General features: G+C 44.4%; 1 protein-coding gene across 1 annotated transcript in view; it reads left to right on the plus strand.

The window, feature by feature from the left end:
• Positions 1-22,130, plus strand: part of LOC129835655 (serine/threonine-protein kinase DCLK1-like) — a 24,565-nt gene extending 2,435 nt beyond the window's left edge. The window contains exons 2-14 of the mRNA XM_055901376.1: positions 576-819; positions 980-1,102; positions 1,213-1,304; positions 2,436-2,505; positions 2,913-3,018; positions 5,158-5,215; positions 6,750-6,869; positions 10,518-10,664; positions 10,924-11,057; positions 12,936-13,013; positions 13,204-13,300; positions 18,037-18,117; positions 18,306-22,130. Of these exons, the coding sequence (XP_055757351.1) occupies positions 576-819; positions 980-1,102; positions 1,213-1,304; positions 2,436-2,505; positions 2,913-3,018; positions 5,158-5,215; positions 6,750-6,869; positions 10,518-10,664; positions 10,924-11,057; positions 12,936-13,013; positions 13,204-13,300; positions 18,037-18,117; positions 18,306-18,518 (1,563 nt within the window). The 3' untranslated portion in view covers positions 18,519-22,130. The remainder of the gene's footprint in view (positions 1-575; positions 820-979; positions 1,103-1,212; positions 1,305-2,435; positions 2,506-2,912; positions 3,019-5,157; positions 5,216-6,749; positions 6,870-10,517; positions 10,665-10,923; positions 11,058-12,935; positions 13,014-13,203; positions 13,301-18,036; positions 18,118-18,305) is intronic.
• Positions 22,131-23,434: the final 1,304 nt, after the last annotated feature.

The following is a 23,434-nucleotide window of genomic DNA, read 5'->3' on the forward strand; positions in this document are numbered from 1 at the left end:
GCCTACAGGACTTCTTCTCTCTGACCTCTAACCCCCCCAGGTGACCAGCCTACAGGACTTCCTCTCTCTAACTCCCCCCCCCCCCCCCCCCCCCAGGTGACCAGCCTGCAGGACTTCTTCTCTCTAACCTCTAACCCCCCCAGCTTACCAGCCTACAGGACTTTTTCTCTCTAACCTCTAACCCCCCCAGGTGACCAGCCTACAGGACTTATTCTCTCTGACCTCTAACCTCTAACCCCCCCAGGTGACCAGCCTACAGGACTTCTTCTCTCTGACCTCTAACCTCTAACCCCCCCAGCTGACCAGCCTGCAGGACTTCTTCTCTCTGAACTCTAACCTCTACCCCCCCCCCCCAGGTGACCAGCCTACAGGACTTCTTCTCTCTAACCTCTACCCCCCCCCCCCCCCCCCCAGGTGACCAGCCTACAGGACTTCTTCTCTCTAACCTCTAACCTCTACCCCCCCAGGTGACCAGCCTACAGGACTTCCTCTCTCTGACCTCTAACCTCTAACCCCCCCAGGTGACCAGCCTGCAGGACTTCCTCTCTCTGACCTCTAACCTCTAACCCCCCCAGGTGACCAGCCTGCAGGACTTCTTCGGTGATGATGACGTGTTCATGGCGTGCGGTCTGGAGAAGTTCCGTTACGCTCAGGACGACTACGCTATCACACACAGCGGGAAGGCTGCCTCTGCATTCGTCAACGGTATGGTAACGTATGTGTGTGTGTGTATATGTTTGTGTGTGTGTGCGTGTGTGTGTGCTCAGGACGACTACGCTATCACACACAGCGGGAAGGCTGCCTCTGCATTCGTCAACGGTACGTTACCAGTAACCGGTTAGTTACATTGGTCGGTTGATGCACCCAGTGAGGAACCGTGGAAACATTCTGAAGTGTTCATGGACTGTAAGAACATCTGCTGAAGACAAGAGACGTCGTTCTTCCTTATTTGGACGTGTTTCTCGCTCTCTCTCTCCAGAGTCTAGGGTGAAAATGTCTCGTTCCTCCACTCCTCTGAAGCCGTCGTCTCCCAAACCTTCCAGCGTGACCACGCCCAAAACTCCGCCCAGAACTCCACCCAGAACCAAATCACCTGGCCCAGGTAATGAGAGAAGAGATTTTTTGTTTAAACCAATCAAAATCAAATTTTTGGTCTCTACAATATTTCATAGGCTCCCTGAAGTTAAAGTCTATCCCGATTTTTCTCACTAGCCACTGAGGGGCCGGGAATTCAGGTGGGTGTGGCTAAGTCGGCGAGGTCATTCCCCTCCCCCACCAGCCCAGGGACCCGACGCAACCTGAAGGTGAGAGGAGGAGGGGAGAGGTGGGAGAGGAGAGAAGGTGGAGGGGGAGGATGGGAGATGAAGGAGAATAGAGGAGGAGGAGAAGGGGAAGGGGAGGAGGGAGATGAGGGAGGTAGAGAAGGGGGGAGGAGTGGAGGAGGAGAAGGGGGAGGAGGGAGATGAGGGAGGTAGAGAAGGGGGGAGGAGTGGAGGAGGAGGAGGGAGATAAGGGAGGTAGAGAAGGGGGAGTGGAGGAGGAGAAGGGGGAGGAGGGAGATAAGGGAGGTAGAGAAGGGGGGAGTGGAGGAGGGAGATACGGGAGGTAGAGAAGGGAGGAGTGGAGGAGGAGAAGGGGGAGGAGGGAGATAAGGGAGGGAGAGAAGGGGGGAGTGGAGGAGGAGAAGGGGGAGGAGGGAGAATGGAGGAGGAACACATTAGAAACATAAGAAAGTTAAATAAGTAGTACTGAAAAGCTTTCATCTTATGCTTTAAAAAAGTCCCATTAGTTATTTTTTTTGTTGCACTTTTCCAGTTGAAAAACAACATTCTAAGTTATAAATACAGTAAAGTACACACATTTCTACTGCATGTTTTGACCAAAATAGTGTTTTTTAGACAAAATTGAGAAATTCAAGAGTTTGGAATGGGAATTGTAATCTGTGATGTCATCGACCTCCCGCCTTGCTTGAGGAACAATCGAGAACTAAAGAGGAAAGGCTCCACCCCCTTGTGATGACATGACCTACCTGGAACACCTCTGGAGATGTGCTTTTTGTTAAGTAAATCAGGTGTTAAACCAGGTGAAAGGAGCCTGGCGCTTTAATATCTCTATTTTGTTAAGTAAATCAGGTGTTAAACCAGGTGAAAGGAGCCTGGCGCTTTAATATCTCTATTTTGTTAAGTAAATCAGGTGTTAAACCAGGTGAAAGGAGCCTGGCGCTTTAATATCTCTATTTTGTTTAGTAAATCAGGTGTTAAACCAGGTGAAAGGAGACTGGGGCTTTAATATCTCCATACTTTTCTCTCTTTGCTTTTTCCATGTCGGCCCCGCCTTAACCCTCCCCCCCTCTCCTCTTTCCCCCTCTCTTCTCTCTCCTGTCATTTCCCTTCCTTCATACCTCCTCTCTCCCTCTCCTCTTTCCCCTTCTCCAGATTTCTCCTCATCTTGCCTCGTCAGATGTGAACGGAGCAGCGAACCAGACAGAGGATCTGAGCCCTGAAGGTAGACGTGTGTGTGTATACGCAGTGTGTGTGTGTGTTAGGGTGTTAGGGTGTGTAGTGTGTGTGTTTGTTAGGGTGTGTGTGTGTGTGTTTGTTAGGGTGTGTGTGTGTTAGAGTGTGTGTGTTAGGGTGTTAGGGTGTGTAGTGTGTGTGTTTGTTAGGGTGTGTGTGTGTTAGAGTGTGTGTGTGTACAGGTTGGCACTGGCACATATGGTCATATCACGCTACTCCCACAATCCTCAGGACGTTTCACAGCATAGTTGTGTGTGTGTGTGAGTTAGAGTGTGTGTGTACAGGTTGGCACTGGCACATATGGTCATATCACGCTACTCCCACAATCCTCAGGACGTTTCACAGCATGGTTGTGTGTGTGTGTCCTCTCTTACCCCTTGTCTCTCTCCTGTACAGTGAACGGAAACAGGTCGGTCTCCTCCTCCATCATCAGTGACAAGTACAAGGTGGGGAAGGTCATAGGTGACGGGAACTTTGCAGTTGTTAAGGATTGTGTAGAGAGGTAGGTACTAGACCACACACATTCCCATACGTCCCCACACACATTCCCATACGTCCCCACACACACACACACTGGGTGTTTCTCAGAATGCGTACCACCGTGCTCCGAGCATGCAAATTGGAGCACGCAACGGTCGGTGTATGAGTCCGAATCAAAGTATGTGAAATGGAACACCGAGAGTAGTTCTCAGATGAAATGGAACACCGAGGGTAGTTCTCAGATGAAATGGAACACCGAGGGTAGTTCTCAGATGAAATGGAACACTGAGGGCAGTTCTCAGATGAAATGGGACACTGAGGGCAGTTCTCAGATGAAATGGAACACTGAGGGTAGTTCTCAGATGAAATGGAACACTGAGGGTAGTTCTCAGATGAAATGGAACACTGAGGGCAGTTCTCAGATGAAATGGAACACTGAGGGTAGTTCTCAGATGAAATGGAACACTGAGGGCAGTTCTCAGATGAAATGGAACACTGAGGGTAGTTCTCAGATGAAATGGAACACTGAGGGCAGTTCTCAGATGAAATGGGACACTGAGGGCAGTTCTCAGATGAAATGGAACACTGAGGGCAGTTCTCAGATGAAATGGAACACTGAGGGTAGTTCTCAGATGAAATGGAACACTGAGGGCAGTTCTCAGATGAAATGGAACACTGATGGCAGTTCTCAGATGAAATGGAACACTTAGGGCAGTTCTCAGATGAAATGGAACACTGAGGGCAGTTCTCAGATGAAATGGAACACTGAGGGCAGTTGTCAGATGAAATGGAACACTGAGGGCAGTTCTCAGGTGAAATGGAACACTGAGGGCAGTTCTCAGATGAATTGGAACACTGAGGGTAGTTCTCAGATGAAATGGAACACTGAGGGCAGTTGTCAGATGAAATGGAACACTGAGGGCAGTTCTCAGGTGAAATGGAACACTGAGGGCAGTTCTCAGGTGAAATGGAACACTGAGGGCAGTTCTCAGATGAATTGGAACACTGAGGGTAGTTCTCAGATGAAATGGAACACTGAGGGCAGTTCTCAGATGAAATGGAACACTGAGGGTAGTTCTCAGATGAAATGGAACACCGAGGGTAGTTCTCAGATGAAATGGAACACTGAGGGTAGTTGTCAGATGAAATGGAACACTGAGGGTAGTTCTCAGATGAAATGGAACACCGAGGGCAGTTCTCAGATGAAATGGAACACTGAGGGCAGTTCTCAGATGAAATGGAACACTGAGGGTAGTTCTCAGATGAAATGGAACACCGAGGGTAGTTCTCAGATGAAATGGAACACTGAGGGTAGTTGTCAGATGAAATGGAACACTGAGGGTAGTTCTCAGATGAAATGGAACACCGAGGGCAGTTCTCAGATGAAATGGAACACTGAGGGTAGTTCTCAGATGAAATGGAACACTGAGGGCAGTTCTCAGATGAAATGGAACACTGAGGGTAGTTCTCAGATGAAATGGAACACTGAGGGCAGTTCTCAGATGAAATGGAACACTGAGGGCAGTTCTCAGATGCGTACTTCGTTTGTACACATATTGACGCACCCACGCAAACAATGGCAGCTGGTTTTGAGCTGAAGAGAGAGAAAATGAACTCCGACTTCGAAATGAAAAGATGCCTATTCACATCTCGCACGTTGGCTGAATACAATATTGTATCTTAAAAACGTTAATAAATACACACTTTGCTAATGTTACAATGTTTATCTGCCTGGAATACCCACTGTATTGTCGTAGATCACAGGCTAACTGACGAAAATAATTGGTAGATAGCTAGCTAGCTACACTCAAAGAATTTGTAGCTAATGTTGGCCATCTACCTTGTATAACAACATCCTTTTGTACGCGTAAAACTAGCGGGCTAGCTAGATTAATACGATTCACATATAGGTAGTTGCTAATTATGAAGTAAAACGTTAAGTATTTGCTTTATGTAGTTATCTTGTTTTGTCTGTATTGGTCAAAAGTAACATTAATGCGGTAACATGGAGTGCTTCTCAAAATGGAACATTTTCTGTTTTCTCCACACTCTTGTCCTCACGAGAACATAAACAAATGAGAAACGTCCTCAGAGCGTGTGTGGAGCACAGTAGTATGCATAATTGAGAAACACCCACTGTACTTGATTGATTGATTGACAGGTCAACAGGACAGGAGTTTGCTCTGAAGATTATCGACAAAGCTCGTTGCTGTGGGAAGGTACTGACTCAATTTATGTACTGATCAGATTGATTGACTGATTTATGTATTGATATACAGTACCAGTCCTTCAAGGGTTTTTTCTTTATTTTTACTAACTTCTACATTGTAGAATAATAGTGAAGACATCAAAACCATGAAATAACACATATGGAATCATGTAGTAACCAAAAAAGTGTTAAACACATCAAAATATATTATAGATTCTTCAAAGTAGCCACCCTTTGCCTTGATGACAGCTTTGCACACTCTTGGCATTCTCTCAACCAGCTTCATGAGGAATGCTTTTCCAACAGTCTTGAAGGAGTTCCCACATATGCTGAGCACTTGTTGGATGCTTTTCCTTCACTCTGCGGTCCAACTCATCCCAAACCATCTCAATTGGGTTTGAGGTCGGGTGATTGTGGAGGCCAGGTCATCTGATGCAGCACTCCATCACTCTTCTTGGTCAAATAGCCCTTACACAGCTTGGAGGTGTGTGTTGGGTCATTGTCCTGTTGAAAAACAAATGATAGTCCCAATAAGCCCAAACCAGATGGGATGGTGTATCTCTGCAGAATGCTGTGGTAGCCATGCTGGTTACATGTGCCTTGAATTCTAAATAAAATCACTGACAGTGTCACCAGCAAAGCACCCCCACACCATCACACCTCCTCCTCCATGCTTCACGATGGGAACCACACATGCGGAGATTATCCGTTCACCTACTCTGCGTCTCACAAAGACACGGCGGTTGGAACACAAAATCTCCAATTTGGATTCATCAGACCAAAGAACAGATTTCCACCGGTCTAATGTCCATTGCTCGTGTTTCTTGGCCCAAGCAAGTCTCTTCTTATTGGTGTCCTTTAGTAGTGGTTTCTTTGCAGCAATTCGATCATGAAGGCCTGATTCACGCAGTCTCCTCTGAACAGTTGATGTTGAGATGTGTCTGTTACTTGAACTCTGTGAAGCATTTATTTGGGCTGCAATCTGAGGCTGGTAACTCTAATGAACTTCCTCTACCTCTGCAGCAGAGGTGACTCTGAGTCTTCCCTTCCTGTGGCGGTCCTCATGAGAGCCAGTTTCATCGTATTGACTGACCTTCATGTCTTAAAGTAATAAGCTGTTCCTGCCATAATCTGGTCTTGGTCTTTTAGGGCTATCTTCTGTATACCACCCCTACCTTGTCACAACACAACTGATTGGCTCAAATGCATTAAGAAGGAAAGAAATTCCACAAATTAACTTTTAACCAGGCACACCTGTTAATTGAAATGCATTCCAGGTGACTACCTCATGATGCTGGTTGAGAGAATGCCAAGAGTGTGCAAAGCTGTCATCAAGACAAAGGGTGGCTACTTTGAACAATCTGAAATATAAAATATATTTTTACACTTCTTTTGGTTATTACATGATTCCATATGTGTTATTTCATAGTTGTGATGTCTTCACTATTATTCTACAATGTAGAAAATAGTAAAAAAATAAAGAAAAAACCCTTGAATGAGTAGGTGTGTCCAAACCTTTGACCGGTGCTGTGTGTATTGATCAGGAGCATCTGATAGAGAACGAGGTGGCGGTGTTGAGGAGGGTCAGACACCCCAGCATCATACAGCTGATCGAGGTCGACGACACGCCCACAGAGCTCTACCTGGTCATGGAATTGGTCAAGGTACGCTCAGTTACTTAAAGCAGCGATCAGCAGTCGATGACACTAACGAAGCGTCTCTCCGCTTCCCCTGTTTCGGTTTAAAAAGGCCGAGGGAGAGATGTAACCCTTCAAGTTAACAGAGTAATGGATGCAAGGACTGGCCGTCCATGACATCAACATTATGGTGTTAATCCTGTTTTGAGGCTACACAGTGTTGGTTTACATTTACTTTGTTTACAAACATTAGAGTAAAACAAGGTTCTGATGGGGTGTGACCGTTGGACTCACGAGACGTTTTAGTAAGGGATAATCAACGAGAGGCTTTGTGTTCTATGTAAGATAATGAGTGGGAGTGGGACTGACCAGCGGAGTGGGACTGACCAGCGGAGTGGGAGTGACCAGCGGAGTGGGACTGACCAGCGGAGTGGGAGTGGCCAGCGGAGTGGGAGTGGCCAGCGGAGTGGGAGTGGGACTGACCAGCGGAGTGGGAGTGGCCAGCGGAGTGGGAGTGGGACTGACCAGCGGAGTGGGAGTGGGACTGACCAGCGGAGTGGGAGTGACCAGCGGAGTGGGACTGACCAGTGGAGTGGGAGTGACCAGCGGAGTGGGACTGACCAGCGGAGTGGGACTGACCAGCGGAGTGGGACTGACCATCGGAGTGGGATTGACCAGCGTAGTGGGACTGACCAGCGGAGTGGGACTTACCAGCGGAGTGGGAGTGGTACTGACCAGTGGAGTGGGACTGACCAGCGGAGTGGGAGTGGGACTGACCAGCGGAGTGGGACTGACCAGCGGAGTGGGACTGACCAGCGGAGTGGGACTGACCAGCGGAGTGGGACTGACCAGCGGAGTGGGAGTGGGACTGACCAGCGGAGTGGGACTGACCAGCGGAGTGGGAGTGGGACTGACCAGCGGAGTGGGACTGACCAGCGGAGTGGGACTGACCATCGGAGTGGGATTGACCAGCGTAGTGGGACTGACCAGCGGAGTGGGACTGACCAGCGGAGTGGGACTTACCAGCGGAGTGGGAGTGGTACTGACCAGCGGAGTGGGACTGACCAGCGGAGTGGGAGTGGGACTGACCAGCGGAGTGGGACTGACCAGCGGAGTGGGACTGACCAGCGGAGTGGGACTGACCAGCGGAGTGGGAGTGGGACTGACCAGCGGAGTGGGACTGACCAGCGGAGTGGGAGTGGGACTGACCAGCGGAGTGGGACTGACCAGCGGAGTGGGACTGACCAGCGGAGTGGGAGTGACCAGCGGAGTGGGAGTGGGACTGACCAGCGGAGTGGGACTGACCAGCGGAGTGGGACTGACCAGCGGAGTGGGACTGACCAGCGGAGTGGGACTGACCAGCGGAGTGGGACTGACCAGCGGAGTGGGAGTGGGACTGACCAGCGGAGTGGGACTGACCAGCGGAGTGGGACTGACCAGCGGAGTGGGACTGACCAGCGGAGTGGGACTGACCAGCAGAGTGGGAGTGGTACTGACCAGCGGAGTGGGAGTGGGACTGACCAGCAGAGTGGGACTGACCAGCGGAGTGGGACTGACCAGCGGAGTGGGAGTGGGACTGACCAGCGGAGTGGGACTGACCAGCGGAGTGGGACTGACCAGCGGAGTGGGACTGACCAGCGGAGTGGGACTGACCAGCGGAGTGGGAGTGGGACTGACCAGTGGAGTGGGACTGACCAGCGGAGTGGGACTGACCAGCGGAGTGGGACTGACCAGCGGAGTGGGACTGGGACTGACCAGTGGAGTGGGACTGACCAGTGGAGTGGGACTGACCAGTGGAGTGGGACTGACCAGCGGAGTGGGACTGACCAGCGGAGTGGGAGTGGGAGTGACCAGTGGAGTGGGACTGACCAGTGGAGTGGGACTGACCAGTGGAGTGGGACTGACCAGTGGAGTGGGACTGACCAGCGGAGTGGGACTGACCAGCGGAGTGGGAGTGGGAGTGACCAGTGGAGTGGGACTGACCAGTGGAGTGGGACTGACCAGTGGAGTGGGACTGACCAGCGGAGTGGGACTGACCAGCGGAGTGGGACTGACCAGCGGAGTGGGACTGGGACTGACCAGTGGAGTGGGACTGACCAGTGGAGTGGGACTGACCAGTGGAGTGGGACTGACCAGCGGAGTGGGACTGACCAGCGGAGTGGGACTGACCAGCGGAGTGGGACTGACCAGTGGAGTGGGACTGACCAGTGGAGTGGGAGTGGGACTGACCAGTGGAGTGGGAGTGGGACTGACCAGCGGAGTGGGAGTGGGACTGACCAGTGGAGTGGGACTGACCAGTGGAGTGGGACTGACCAGTGGAGTGGGACTGACCAGTGGAGTGGGACTGACCAGCGGAGTGGGACTGACCAGCGGAGTGGGAGTGGGATTGACCTTCCACGGAGTTGCATTGTTTTCCAGAGAACGCAAAAAGCCCCAAGTTGATTATCCCACTTATACCAAGGCTATATTTAAGCAATAAGTCCCGAGGAGGTGTGGTATATGGCCAATATACCACGGTTAAGGGCTGTTCATAACACGACACAACGTGGAGAGCCTGGACACGACCCATAGCCGTGATATATTGTCCATATACCACAAACCCCTGAGGTGCTTTATTGCTATTATAAACTGGTTACCAACGTGATTAGACCAGTAAAAATACATGTTTTGTCATACCCGTAGTATACGGTCTGATATACCACAGCTGTCAGCCAATCAGCATTCAGGGCTCGAACCACCCAGTTTATAATTTCCGCTGGATCAACATCCACGGAAGTAGCTAGCGAGTTTGATAACTACCGTAGTTGCCTTGGTAACGACAGACAGACATTTAACGACAGACATTCAATTATACCTTATAGTAATAACGCACGCTCTAGAATGCCCTTCTAGCCAATCAGAATCAACTATTTAAAAATGCCATGGTATAATAAGTTATATTCTTCAAGAACCAATGGGTACATATCATTCATAGAATCAATGGGTACATATCATTCATAGAACCAATGGGTACATATCATTCATAGAACCAATGGGTACATATCATTCATAGAATCAATGGGTACATATCATTCATAGAATCAAATGGGTACATATCATTCATAGAATCAATGGGTACATATCATTCATAGAATCAATGGGTACATATCATTCATAGAATCAATGGGTACATATCATTAATTTATAAGTCCAGAAAGGGTTTATCAACTGCTGATTGGCCTTTTAAAGTTACAGTACATGGTGTTGGTCAGTTGTTGCATCTACAACACTATGATTCTGAGAGCAACCCGTCCCTCAGCTCTATCACACAGCAAGTGGCTGGAGCCGGGACCCCAGTTTGTTGTTTTTCAAATCGTCAAAATTGTTGTTTAACCCACATAATCAAGTTAGTGTCAAGTCAGGAATTGTACCAAATATCATAGTAATTTGACGTGTGTCTCTGTGTGTGTTCGTATGTCTGTGTGTGTGTGTGTGTGTCTGTGTTTGTGTGTGTGTTCATATGTATGTTTGTGTGTGTTCATATGTGTGTGTGTTCGTATGTGTGTGTGTGTCTGTTCGTATGTGTGTGTTCGTGTGTGTGTGTCCGTGTTGTGTGTGTGTGTGTGTGTGTCCGTGTTGTGTGTGTGTGTGTGTACACTACACTGACCTGTGTCTGTTGATGTTATCTCTCTGCAGGGTGGAGATCTGTTTGATGCCATCACATGTTCTACTAAATACACAGAGAGAGATGCCAGTGCCATGGTCTTCAACCTGGCTGGAGCTATTCAATACCTCCACCGTATGGACATAGTCCATAGAGACATCAAACCTGAAAACCTGCTGGTATATAACCCTTACATACACACCTATAACAGGGACAGGGTTGGAGTTAAAACCTACAGGAGGGTTTATCTCCAGGAACAGGGTTGGAGTTAAAACCTACAGGACGGTTGGAGTTAAAACCTACAGGAGGGTATCTTTTACATTACACTTTAGTCATGTATACCAACCTATCACCTGTCTCCTTTCTTGCCCTGTGACCTCCAGGTGTATGAGTATATCAACCTATCACCTGTCTCCTTTCTTGCCCTGTGACCTCCAGGTGTGCGAGTACCTGGATGGGACCAAGTCGTTGAAGCTGGGTGATTTTGGTCTGGCTACAGTCGTAGAGGGACCCCTGTATACAGTCTGCGGAACGCCCACATATGTAGCTCCAGAGATCATCGCTGAGACCGGGTAAGAGGTGTGTGTGTGTGTGTGTGTGTGTGTGTGTGTGTGTGTGTGTGTAGAGACCATCTCGGAGACCTGATAAGAGGAGTGTTTGTGTGTGTGTGTGTGTGTGTGTGTGTGTGTGTGTGTGTGTGTGTGTGTGTGTGTGTGTGTGTGTGTGTGTGTGTGTGTGTGTGTGTGTGTATGTGTGTAGAGAGACCATCTCGGAGACCTGATAAGAGGTGTTTGTGTGTGTGTGTGTGTGTGTGTGTGTGTCTGTGTGTGTGTGTGTAGAGAGACCATCTCGGAGACCTGATAAGAGGAGTGTTTGTGTGTGTGTGTGTGTGTGTGTGTGTGTGTGTAGAGACCATCTCGGAGACCTGATAAGAGGAGTGTTTGTGTGTGTGTGTGTGTGTGTGTGTGTGTGTGTGTGTGTGTGTGTGTGTGTGTGTGTGTGTGTGTATGTGTGTAGAGAGACCATCTCGGAGACCTGATAAGAGGAGTGTTTGTGTGTGTGTGTGTGTGTGTGTGTGTATGTGTGTAGAGAGACCATCTCGGAGACCTGATAAGAGGAGTGTTTGTGTGTGTGTGTGTGTGTATGTGTGTGTGTGTAGAGACCATCTCGGAGACCTGATAAGAGGAGTGTTTGTGTTTGTGTGTGTGTGTGTGTGTGTGTGTGTGTGTGTGTGTGTGTGTGTGTGTGTGTGTGTGTGTATGTGTGTAGAGAGACCATCTCGGAGACCTGATAAGAGGAGTGTTTGTGTGTGTGTGTGTGTGTGTGTGTGTGTGTGTGTGTATGTGTGTAGAGAGACCATCTCGGAGACCTGATAAGAGGTGTGTGTGTGTGTGTGTCCACTTCTCTCAGCTCTTTCCTCCACACCTAAAGAAACAGGTTGTTGCTGTACATACAATAAGAATGTACTGATATACTTCCTTTGTGAGTGTAGTTTTGGTTTTATTTTCCACCTTAGTTGAGTGAACAAACTGTAAATCGCTCTGGATTAACCAATAGGAGACTGTGAATATGACGAGATATCCCAGGATCCTTCAATTCAAAGTCCCATTTAACCAGCTCTGTAAACGTTGGCAAAATAAGTTCGTTACTCACCAAAATATGGAGTTTCTCAGAGCAACTATCGTCATTACTGCCGTTACGCATGGTGCTGCCGCTGGATCGGGATGACTTGTCCTGCCGCTGGATCGGGCCGACCTGTGCTGCTGCTGGATCGGGCCGACCTGTGCTGCCGCCGGATCGGGCCGACCTGTCCTGCCGCCGGATCGGGCCGACCTGTGCTGCTGCTGGATCGGGCCGACCTGTCCTGCCGCCGGATCGGGCCGACCTGTGCTGCCGCCGGATCGGGCCGACCTGTCCTGCCGCCGGATCGGGCCGACCTGTGCTGCTGCCGGATCGGGCCGACCTGTCCTGCCGCTGGATCGGGCCGACCTGTGCTGCCGCCGGATCGGGCCGACCTGTGCTGCCGCCGGATCGGGCCGACCTGTGCTGCCGCCGGATCGGGCCGACCTGTCCTGCCGCCGGATCGGGCCGACCTGTCCTGCCGCCGGATCGGGCCGACCTGTGCTGCCGCCGGATCGGGCCGACCTGTGCTGCCGCCGGATCGGGCCGACCTGTGCTGCCGCCGGATCGGGCCGACCTGTGCTGCCGCCGGATCGGGCCGACCTGTGCTGCTGCTGGATCGTTGCTCTGAGAAACCATATTGTGGGGAGTACTGAACGTATGTTGACAACATTTACAGAGCTAATGAAACTTTGAATTGAAGGATCCTGGGAGATATCGTCAGATTCATTGTCTTCTCAAGCCCAGGTACTGATTCAGATAAAACCATCTTCTATGTGACCAAAATGTAGAATGATGAGGTTGTCAACTTGACCTGTGTGTGTTGCTAGGTACGGTCTGAAGGTGGATATCTGGGCTGCAGGAGTTATCACCTACATCCTATTGTGTGGGTTCCCCCCGTTCCGCAGGTGAGTTCCAGTACGTTCACCAGTATGTTCACCAGTATGTTCACCAGTACATTCACCAGTGCGTTCACCAGTGCGTTCACCAGTGCGTTCACCAGTGCGTTCACCAGTACGTTTACCAGTGTGTTCACCAGTATGTTCACTGGTTTAAACAATAGGACTCAGTATACTCAGTTTCACTCCTCTCCTACAGTGAGAATAACATCCAGGAGGAGTTGTTTGACCAGATACTGAAGGGGAAGCTGGAATTTCCTTCCCCAGACTGGGACACAGTCAGCCTACCGGCCAAGGTAGGGGCCTGGGGCTTAGAGAGATAGATGGTACAACATTAGATAGATGGTATAATAGTAGATAGATGGTATAACATTAGATAGATGGTATAACAGTAGATAGATGGTATAACATTAGATAGATGGTATAACAGTAGATAGATGGTATAACATTAGATAGATGGTATAACAGTAGATAGATGGTATAACATTAGATAGATGGTATAACATTAGATAGATGGTATAACAGTAGATAGATGGTATAACATTAGATAGATGGTATAACATTAGATAGATGGTATAACATTAGATAGATGGTATAACAGTAGATAGATGGTATAACAGTAGATGGTATAACAGTAGATGGTATAACAGTAGATGGTATAACAGTAGATGGTATAACAGTAGATAGATGGTATAACAGTAGATGGTATAACATTAGATAGATGGTATAACAGTAGATAGATGGTATAACAGTAGATAGATGGTATAACAGTAGATAGATGGGGTAACATTAGATAGATGGTATAACAGTAGATAGATGGTATAACAGTAGATGGTATAACATTTGATAGATGGTATAACAGTAGATAGATGGTATAACAGTAGATAGATGGTATAACAGTAGATAGATGGTATAACAGTAGATGGTATAACAGTAGATAGATGGTATAACAGTAGATGGTATAACAGTAGATAGATGGTATAACAGTAGATAGATGGTATAACATTAGATAGATGGTATAACAGTAGATAGATGGTATAACATTAGATAGATGGTATAACAGTAGATGGTATAACAGTAGATGGTATAACAGTAGATAGATGGTATAACAGTAGATGGTATAACATTAGATGGTATAACACTAGATAGATGGTATAACATTAGATGGTATAACACTAGATAGATGGTATAACATTAGATAGATGGTATAACAGTAGATAGATGGTATAACAGTAGATAGATGGTATAACAGTAGATAGATGGTATAACATTAGATAGATGGTATAACAGTAGATAGATGGTATAACATTAGATGGTATAACATTAGATAGATGGTATAACATTAGATAGATGGTATAACATTAGATGGTATAACAGTAGATAGATGGTATAACAGTAGATAGATGGTATAACAGTAGATAGATGGTATAACAGTAGATAGATGGTATAACATTAGATAGATGGTATAACAGTAGATAGATGGTATAACAGTAGATAGATGGTATAACATTAGATAGATGGTATAACATTAGATAGATGGTATAACAGTAGATAGATGGTATAACAGTAGATATATGGTATAACATTAGATAGATGGTATAACATTAGATAGATGGTATAACATTAGATAGATGGTATAACAGTAGATAGATGGTATAACAGTAGATAGATGGGGTAACATTAGATATATGGTATAACAGTAGATAGATGGTATAGCAGTAGATAGATGGTATAACAGTAGATAGATGGTATAACATTAGATAGATGGTATAACAGTAGATAGATGGTATAACAGTAGATAGATGGTATAACATTAGATGGTACAACATTAGATAGATGGTATAACAGTAGATAGATGGTATAACATTAGATGGTATAACATTAGATAGATGGTGTAACAGTAGATAGATGGTATAACATTAGATGGTATAACAGTAGATAGATGGTATAACAGTAGATAGATGGTATAACATTAGATGGTATAACAGTAGATGGTATAACAGTAGATAGATGGTATAACAGTAGATAGATGGTATAACATTAGATGGTATAACAGTAGATAGATGGTATAACAGTAGATAGATGGTATAACATTAGATGGTATAACAGTAGATAGATGGTATAACAGTAGATAGATGGTATAACATTAGATGGTATAACATTAGATAGATGGTATAACAGTAGATAGATGGTATAACATTAGATGGTATAACAGTAGATATATGGTATAACAGTAGATGGTATAACAGTAGATAGATGGTATAACAGTAGATAGATGGTATAACATTAGATGGTATAACAGTAGATAGATGGTATAACAGTAGATAGATGGTATAACATTAGATGGTATAACAGTAGATAGATGGTATAACATTAGATGGTATAACAGTAGATGGTATAACAGTAGATAGATGGTACAACAGTAGATAGATGGTACAACAGTAGATAGATGGTATAACATTAGATAGATGGTATAACAGTAGATAGATGGTATAACAGTAGATAGATGGTATAACATTAGATAGATGGTATAACAGTAGATGGTATAACAGTAGATAGATGGTATAACAGTAGATAGATGGTATAACAGTAGATAGATGGTATAACATTAGATAGATGGTATAACAGTAGATAGATGGTATAACAGTAGATAGATGGTATAACATTAGATGGTATAACAGTAGATGGTATAACAGTAGATAGATGGTATAACAGTAGATAGATGGTATAACAGTAGATAGATGGTATAACAGTAGATAGATGGTATAACATTAGATAGATGGTATAACATTAGATGGTATAACAGTAGATGGTATAACAGTAGATAGATGGTATAACAGTAGATAGATGGTATAACAGTAGATAGATGGTATAACAGTAGATAGATGGTATAACAGTAGATAGATGGTATAACATTAGATGGTATAACAGTAGATAGATGGTATAACAGTAGATATATGGTATAACATTAGATAGATGGTATAACATTAGATAGATGGTATAACATTAGATGGTATAACAGTAGATAGATGGTATAACATTAGATAGATGGTATAACATTAGATAGATGGTATAACAGTAGATGGTATAACAGTAGATAGATGGTATAACAGTAGATAGATGGTATAACAGTAGATAGATGGTATAACAGTAGATGGTATAACAGTAGATGGTATAACAGTAGATAGATGGTATAACAGTAGATGGTATAACAGTAGATAGATGGTATAACAGTAGATGGTATAACATTAGATAGATGGTATAACAGTAGATGGTATAACAGTAGATAGATGGTATAACAGTAGATGGTATAACAGTAGATGGTATAACAGTAGATAGATGGTATAACATTAGATGGTATAACAGTAGATAGATGGTATAACATTAGATGGTATAACAGTAGATAGATGGTATAACATTAGATGGTATAACAGTAGATGGTATAACAGTAGATAGATGGTATAACAGTAGATGGTATAACAGTAGATAGATGGTATAACAGTAGATGGTATAACAGTAGATAGATGGTATAACATTAGATGGTATAACAGTAGATAGATGGTATAACATTAGATGGTATAACAGTAGATGGTATAACAGTAGATAGATGGTATAACAGTAGATGGTATAACAGTAGATAGATGGTATAACAGTAGATGGTATAACAGTAGATAGATGGTATAACAGTAGATGGTATAACAGTAGATAGATGGTATAACAGTAGATAGATGGTATAACAGTAGATAGATGGTATAACATTAGATAGATGGTATAACAGTAGATAGATGGTATAACAGTAGATAGATGGTATAACATTAGATAGATGGTATAACATTAGATAGATGGTATAACAGTAGATAGATGGTATAACATTAGATAGATGGTATAACATTAGATAGATGGTATAACATTAGATAGATGGTATAACAGTAGATAGATGGTATAACAGTAGATAGATGGTATAACAGTAGATGGTATAACAGTAGATAGATGGTATAACAGTAGATGGTATAACAGTAGATAGATGGTATAACATTAGATAGATGGTATAACATTAGATAGATGGTATAACAGTAGATGGTATAACAGTAGATAGATGGTATAACAGTAGATAGATGGTATAACATTAGATGGTATAACAGTAGATAGATGGTATAACAGTAGATAGATGGTATAACATTAGATAGATGGTATAACATTAGATGGTATAACAGTAGATAGATGGTATAACAGTAGATAGATGGTATAACAGTAGATAGATGGTATAACATTAGATGGTATAACAGTAGATAGATGGTATAACAGTAGATAGATGGTATAACAGTAGATGGTATAACAGTAGATAGATGGTATAACAGTAGATAGATGGTATAACATTAGATGGTATAACATTAGATGGTATAACAGTAGATAGATGGTATAACATTAGATAGATGGTATAACAGTAGATAGATGGTATAACAGTAGATAGATGGTATAACAGTAGATAGATGGTATAACAGTAGATGGTATAACAGTAGATAGATGGTATAACAGTAGATAGATGGTATAACAGTAGATAGATGGTATAACAGTAGATAGATGGTATAACAGTAGATAGATGGTATAACAGTAGATAGATGGTATAACAGTAGATAGATGGTATAACAGTAGATAGATGGTATAACATTAGATAGATGGTATAACAGTAGATAGATGGTATAACAGTAGATGGTATAACAGTAGATGGTATAACAGTAGATAGATGGTATAACAGTAGATAGATGGTATAACATTAGATGGTATAACAGTAGATAGATGGTATAACATTAGATGGTATAACATTAGATGGTATAACAGTAGATAGATGGTATAACAGTAGATAGATGGTATAACAGTAGATAGATGGTATAACAGTAGATAGATGGTATAACAGTAGATGGTACACTGCACCACGTAGAGTAGTGGAATAAAAATATACACAGTTTAGCAATAGCCCTTGAAAACATAGCTTCTACGTTGCATACTGACTTTCACATGACGTCTTTCCTAGATGCTGATTGGTCAGATGCTGCAGGTAAACGCGGACATTCGTTATTCAGCAGAGGAGGTCCTCTCACACCCCTGGGTTACGGTAGGCACACACACACACACACACACACACACACACACACACACACACACACACACACACACACACACACACACACACACACACACACACACACATACACACACACACGTCACCTATACACTGACCGACTCCACGTCCTCTACCCTCATCTGATAAACGTGTATGTGTGATGTTTGTGTGTTTTGCAGGACGAGGCGACTCTAGAAAGCAGAAACGTGAACACGGAGACATTATCGTCAGCTACGGTGACCCCTGACCTTCCAGTGACCCCTACAACCCCGACAGCGACCTTTTACCCTTTGACTCCGGCAGCACAGAGTAGCCCCGCCCACAACAACACTACTAATCCCAACACTAAATCTGTTACCTCTGCTGAGGACACATCCCATTTCAGCCCCTAGGCAAGGGATGGGCAACTTTGATGAGGGTGGGGCCCACCAAAAATCTGAACTCATCACGAGGGGCCGCGGTGGCTCGTGGGTGGAGTGAAGATTTAGCAATTTTATTACTCATTTCCTGCAATTCTACACATTTTGCCATGTGGGTGGAGAGAAATGTTTGCCGTTTTTAATATGATATCTGAATGAGAGTGACAAACAAAATCAATGGGAGCCCATGATTAGACCATGATTCCTACCAGTTTAGATAGCTGACTAGACTAATTAACATGATTACACCATGATTCCTACCAGTTTAGATAGCCGGCTAGACTAATTAACATAATTACACCATGATTCCTACCAGTTTAGATAGCCGGCTAGACTAATTAACATAATTACACCATGATTCCTACCAGTTTAGATAGCTGGCTAGGCTAATTAACATAATTAGACCATGATTCCTACCAGTTTAGATAGCTGGCTAGACTAATTAACATAATTAGACCATGATTCCTACCAGTTTAGATAGCCGGCTAGACTAATTAACATAATTAGACCATGATTCCTACCAGTTTAGATAGCTGGCTAGACTAATTAACATAATTACACCATGATTCCTACCAGTTTAGATAGCTGGCTAGGCTAATTAACATAATTAGACCATGATTCCTACCAGTTTAGATAGCTGACTAGACTAATTAACATAATTAGACCATGATTCCTACCAGTTTAGATAGCTGGCTAGACTAATTAACATAATTACACCATGATTCCTACCAGTTTAGATAGCTGGCTAGGCTAATTAGCATAATTACACCATGATTCCTACCAGTTTAGATAGCTGGCTAGACTAATTAACATAATTAGACCATGATTCCTACCAGTTTAGATAGCTGGCTAGACTAATTAACATAATTAGACCATGATTCCTACCAGTTTAGATAGCTGGCTAGACTAATTAACATAATTAGACCACGATTCCTACCAGTTTAGATAGCTGGCTAGACTCATTAACATAATTACACCATGATTCCTACCAGTTTAGATAGCTGGCTAGACTAATTAACATAATTACACCATGATTCCTACCAGTTTAGATAGCTGGCTAGACTCATTAACATAATTACACCATGATTCCTACCAGTTTAGATAGCTTGCTAGACTAATTAACATAATTGGACCATGGTCCCTACCAGTTTAGATAGCTGGCTAGACTAATTAACATAATTAGACCATGGTTCCTACCAGTTTAGATAGCTGGCTAGACTAATTAACATAATTAGACCATGATTCCTACCAGTTTAGATAGCTGGCTAGACTAATTAACATAATTTGACCATGATTCCTACCAGTTTAGATAGCTGGCTAGACTAATTAACATAATTAGACCATGATTCCTACCAGTTGAGATAGCTGGCTAGACTAATTAACATAATTAGACCATGATTCCTACCAGTTTAGATAGCTGGCTAGACTAATTAACATAATTACACCATGATTCCTACCAGTTTAGATAGCTGGCTAGACTAATTAACATAATTACACCATGATTCCTACCAGTTTAGATAGCTGGCTAGACTAATTAACATAACTAGACCATGGTTCCTACCAGTTTAGCTGGCTAGACTAATTAACCAATCTAAAACATGTAGCTGACACAGGCTAATTGGGTGACTGTCAGCGACTGACAAAACAAGAGAAAAACTGCTGCTGCACAACCTGACTTCACCTTGTGTATTCTACTATTCTACCTAGCAACAGTAAGTTGTGAGCTCGACTGGGTTCCAAAAAAGAAAATGGATACGTGGGCCTAAAGAGTTGGCCATCCCTTCCCTGGGCTCTTCTCTTATAGGTGAGGAGAAGAGAGGGGCCCTAATGGAGCCCTAGACCCTACGCCCTATGTAGGGTGTGGAGATCTGAGACGATTTGATTGGTATTATCAATATGGGCAAACTTCCACCTAGCCTATCAGAGGGCAAGGTGGGAGCTATTACCATATTGCTTACATCTATCAAATCCAGATCTGCACAAGTGCATTGTGCGTAGGGTCCATTTAGGATGTGGGCCATTTTTACATTTCAGTCCCTAGCCCCTTCCCCTAGCTGTGGAGAGGAGATGGGCTGTGGGTTTGGGCCACTTTCCATTTCAGATCCTAGCCCCTTCCCCTAGCTGTGGAGAGGAGATGGGCTGTGGGTTTGGGCCATTTTCCATTTCAGTCCCTAGCCCCTTGCCTTAGCTGTGGAGAGGAGATGGGCTGTGTGTTTGGGCCATTTTCCATTTCAGTCCCTAGCCCCTTGCCTTAGCTGTGGAGAGGAGATGGGCTGTGTGTTTGGGCCATTTTCCATTTCAGTCCCTAGCCCCTTGCCTTAGCTGTGGAGAGGAGAGGGGCTGTGGGTTTGGGCCACTTTCCATTTCAGATCCTAGCTCCTTCCCCTAGCTGTGGAGAGGAGATGGGCTGTGGGTTTGGGCCACTTTCCATTTCAGATCCTAGCTCCTTGCCTTAGCTGTGGAGAGGAGATGGGCTGTGGGTTTGGGTTTGGGCCACTTTCCATTTCAGATCCTAGCTCCTTCCCCTAGCTGTGGAGAGGAGATGGGCTGTGGGTTTGGGCCACTTTCCATTTCAGATCCTAGCTCCTCTTAGCTGAGGAGAGGAGAGCTGGAGAAGGGGTTGATAGGACAGAAGTGTAGACAACAGTACTGTATTATAACAACAACCTCAGATAATACACTGCACAGTACCCCTCCAAACATATATATATCTCTCTCTTTCTCTCTCTCTCCTAACTTTCTTTCTCTTTCTGGTCTCAGTCCTCTCTAACTCATATGCAGCTCATCTCTCTCTGTTTCCCTCCACTTTTCTCACTCGCAAATATTACAAGAATAGAGTATACTATGGAGAATGGAGTATACTATGGAGAATAGGAGTATACTATGGAGAATAGGAGTATACTATGGAGAATGGAGTATACTATGGAGAATGGAGTATACTATGGAGAATGGAGTATACTATGGAGAATGGAGTATACTATGGAGAATGGAGTATATTATGGAGAATAGAGTATACTATGGAGAATAGGGTATACTATGGAGAATGGAGTATACTATGGAGAATGGAGTATACTATGGAGAATGGAGTATACTATGGAGGATAGGGTATACTGTGGAGAATAGAGTATACTATGGAGAATAGGGTATACTATGGAGAATAGAGTATACTATGGAGAATAGGGTATACTATGGAGAATGGAGTATACTATGGAGAATATAGTATACTATGGAGAATAGGGTATACTATGGAGAATGGAGTATACTATGGAGAATGGAGTATACTATGGAGAATAGGGTATGCTATGGAGAATGGAGTATACTATGGAGAATAGGGTATACTATGGAGAATGGAGTATACTATGGAGAATAGGGTATACTATGGAGGATAGGGTATACTATGGAGGATAGGGTATACTGTGGAGGATAGGGTATACTATGGAGGATAGGGTATACTATGGAGAATAGGGTATACTATGGAGAATAGGGTATACTATGGAGAATGGAGTATACTATGGAGAATAGGGTATACTATGGAGAATAGGGTATACTATGGAGAATGGAATTTCTACAGTATATTGTAGTTTGGGGGAGGGGGGGGTGGTTTGGGGGAGGGGTGGGGGTTCGTTTGAGGGAGGGGTTGGTTTGGGGTATGGGGGGGTTAGTTTGGGGTTTGGGGGAGGGGTGGGGGATAGTTTGAGTGGGGGGGGGGGGGGGGGTTGGGGGAGGGGGGGGGGTGTTTGGGTTATGGGTGGGGTTGGTTTTGGGGAAGGGGCGGGTTGGTTTGGGGGAGGGGCAGGTGCCATTTTGAAACTTGGCCACATCCTAATAGTCTTGGACAGTCTAATTTCCTTGACCTCCTTCCTTCACATCCATTGACGAGAAAGGATTCAGTAAGGTCCACCACAGACTCGTTGTATCGGTCCCATCGTGGCACCTGTGAGCGCATGGGCAGTGCCATTGAGGCCATCTCAATTTTTGAAAAGTAATCCCATTTTCTTCTTCTACTACTTCTATGAGTTGGTAAACAAACTGAAAGGGTGCATACTGCCACCTAGAGTGTGTTGTTTAAACAGGTATGAAGCCAAGGTGGGCGATTTACTGCCCCCTGCAGTTATGGAATGTTTCCTCACGAGTATAATTCATTGGCTGATCCTTCCTGATGACATGAATGGAGTTATGTGATCCTTCCCTCTTAAATGTTAAATTAAAGATTCACCCATTTTGAATGTTATTGTTTTTTTGTGCATCTGTCAGCGATGTTCTATCGTTTCCTGGGGGTCTTTTTTATGTTTAATCTCTGAGCTATTGCCATACAAGCAGGCAGAAATCCGTCCGGTTTTGACGTAGCATTGCGATAAAGCACCCGTCACTAAACTAAAGCACCCGTCACTAAACTGGAAGTTAATAGGAATTTAAATCGCGAAAACTTCTATCGTACGTGTCAGATTTCAATACTGGTCGACGTCATAACGCAGGAGGTTCTCTTCTCTCCAATCATATTTGAGCGATATTCCTACTTCTACAAATGTGTCATTTAACCGGAAAGTCCAACACATCTGTTTTGCCTCGTCAGTCTGTGAGTTGCAGGTGCCGTTGTTGAATGTCAGACTCCACTCTGAAGGAACATCAATCTGCAGTTTGAACATGGTCAGATTGTAGACTCCTAAATTTATAGTGCAGTTTGTTAATAAGGTGATTTTACAGCTAGCTAGCTACTTGACCTGCTGTTATTGACTTTAGTATTATTGGGTGAAGCTACGCTTGCTTGCCAGCCCATAGAGAGCATTGCATTGTGGGTTTTGTAGTCGACTTTAGCGGCAACAGATATCCACAACGATTTTCAAGTTGCAACCAACCTTTATTATAATGACAAAAATGTAACATTTGTT

The sequence above is a fragment of the Salvelinus fontinalis genome, chromosome 36 (genome assembly GCF_029448725.1).
Source record: "Salvelinus fontinalis isolate EN_2023a chromosome 36, ASM2944872v1, whole genome shotgun sequence".
NCBI classification, from domain to species: Eukaryota; Metazoa; Chordata; class Actinopteri; order Salmoniformes; family Salmonidae; genus Salvelinus; species Salvelinus fontinalis.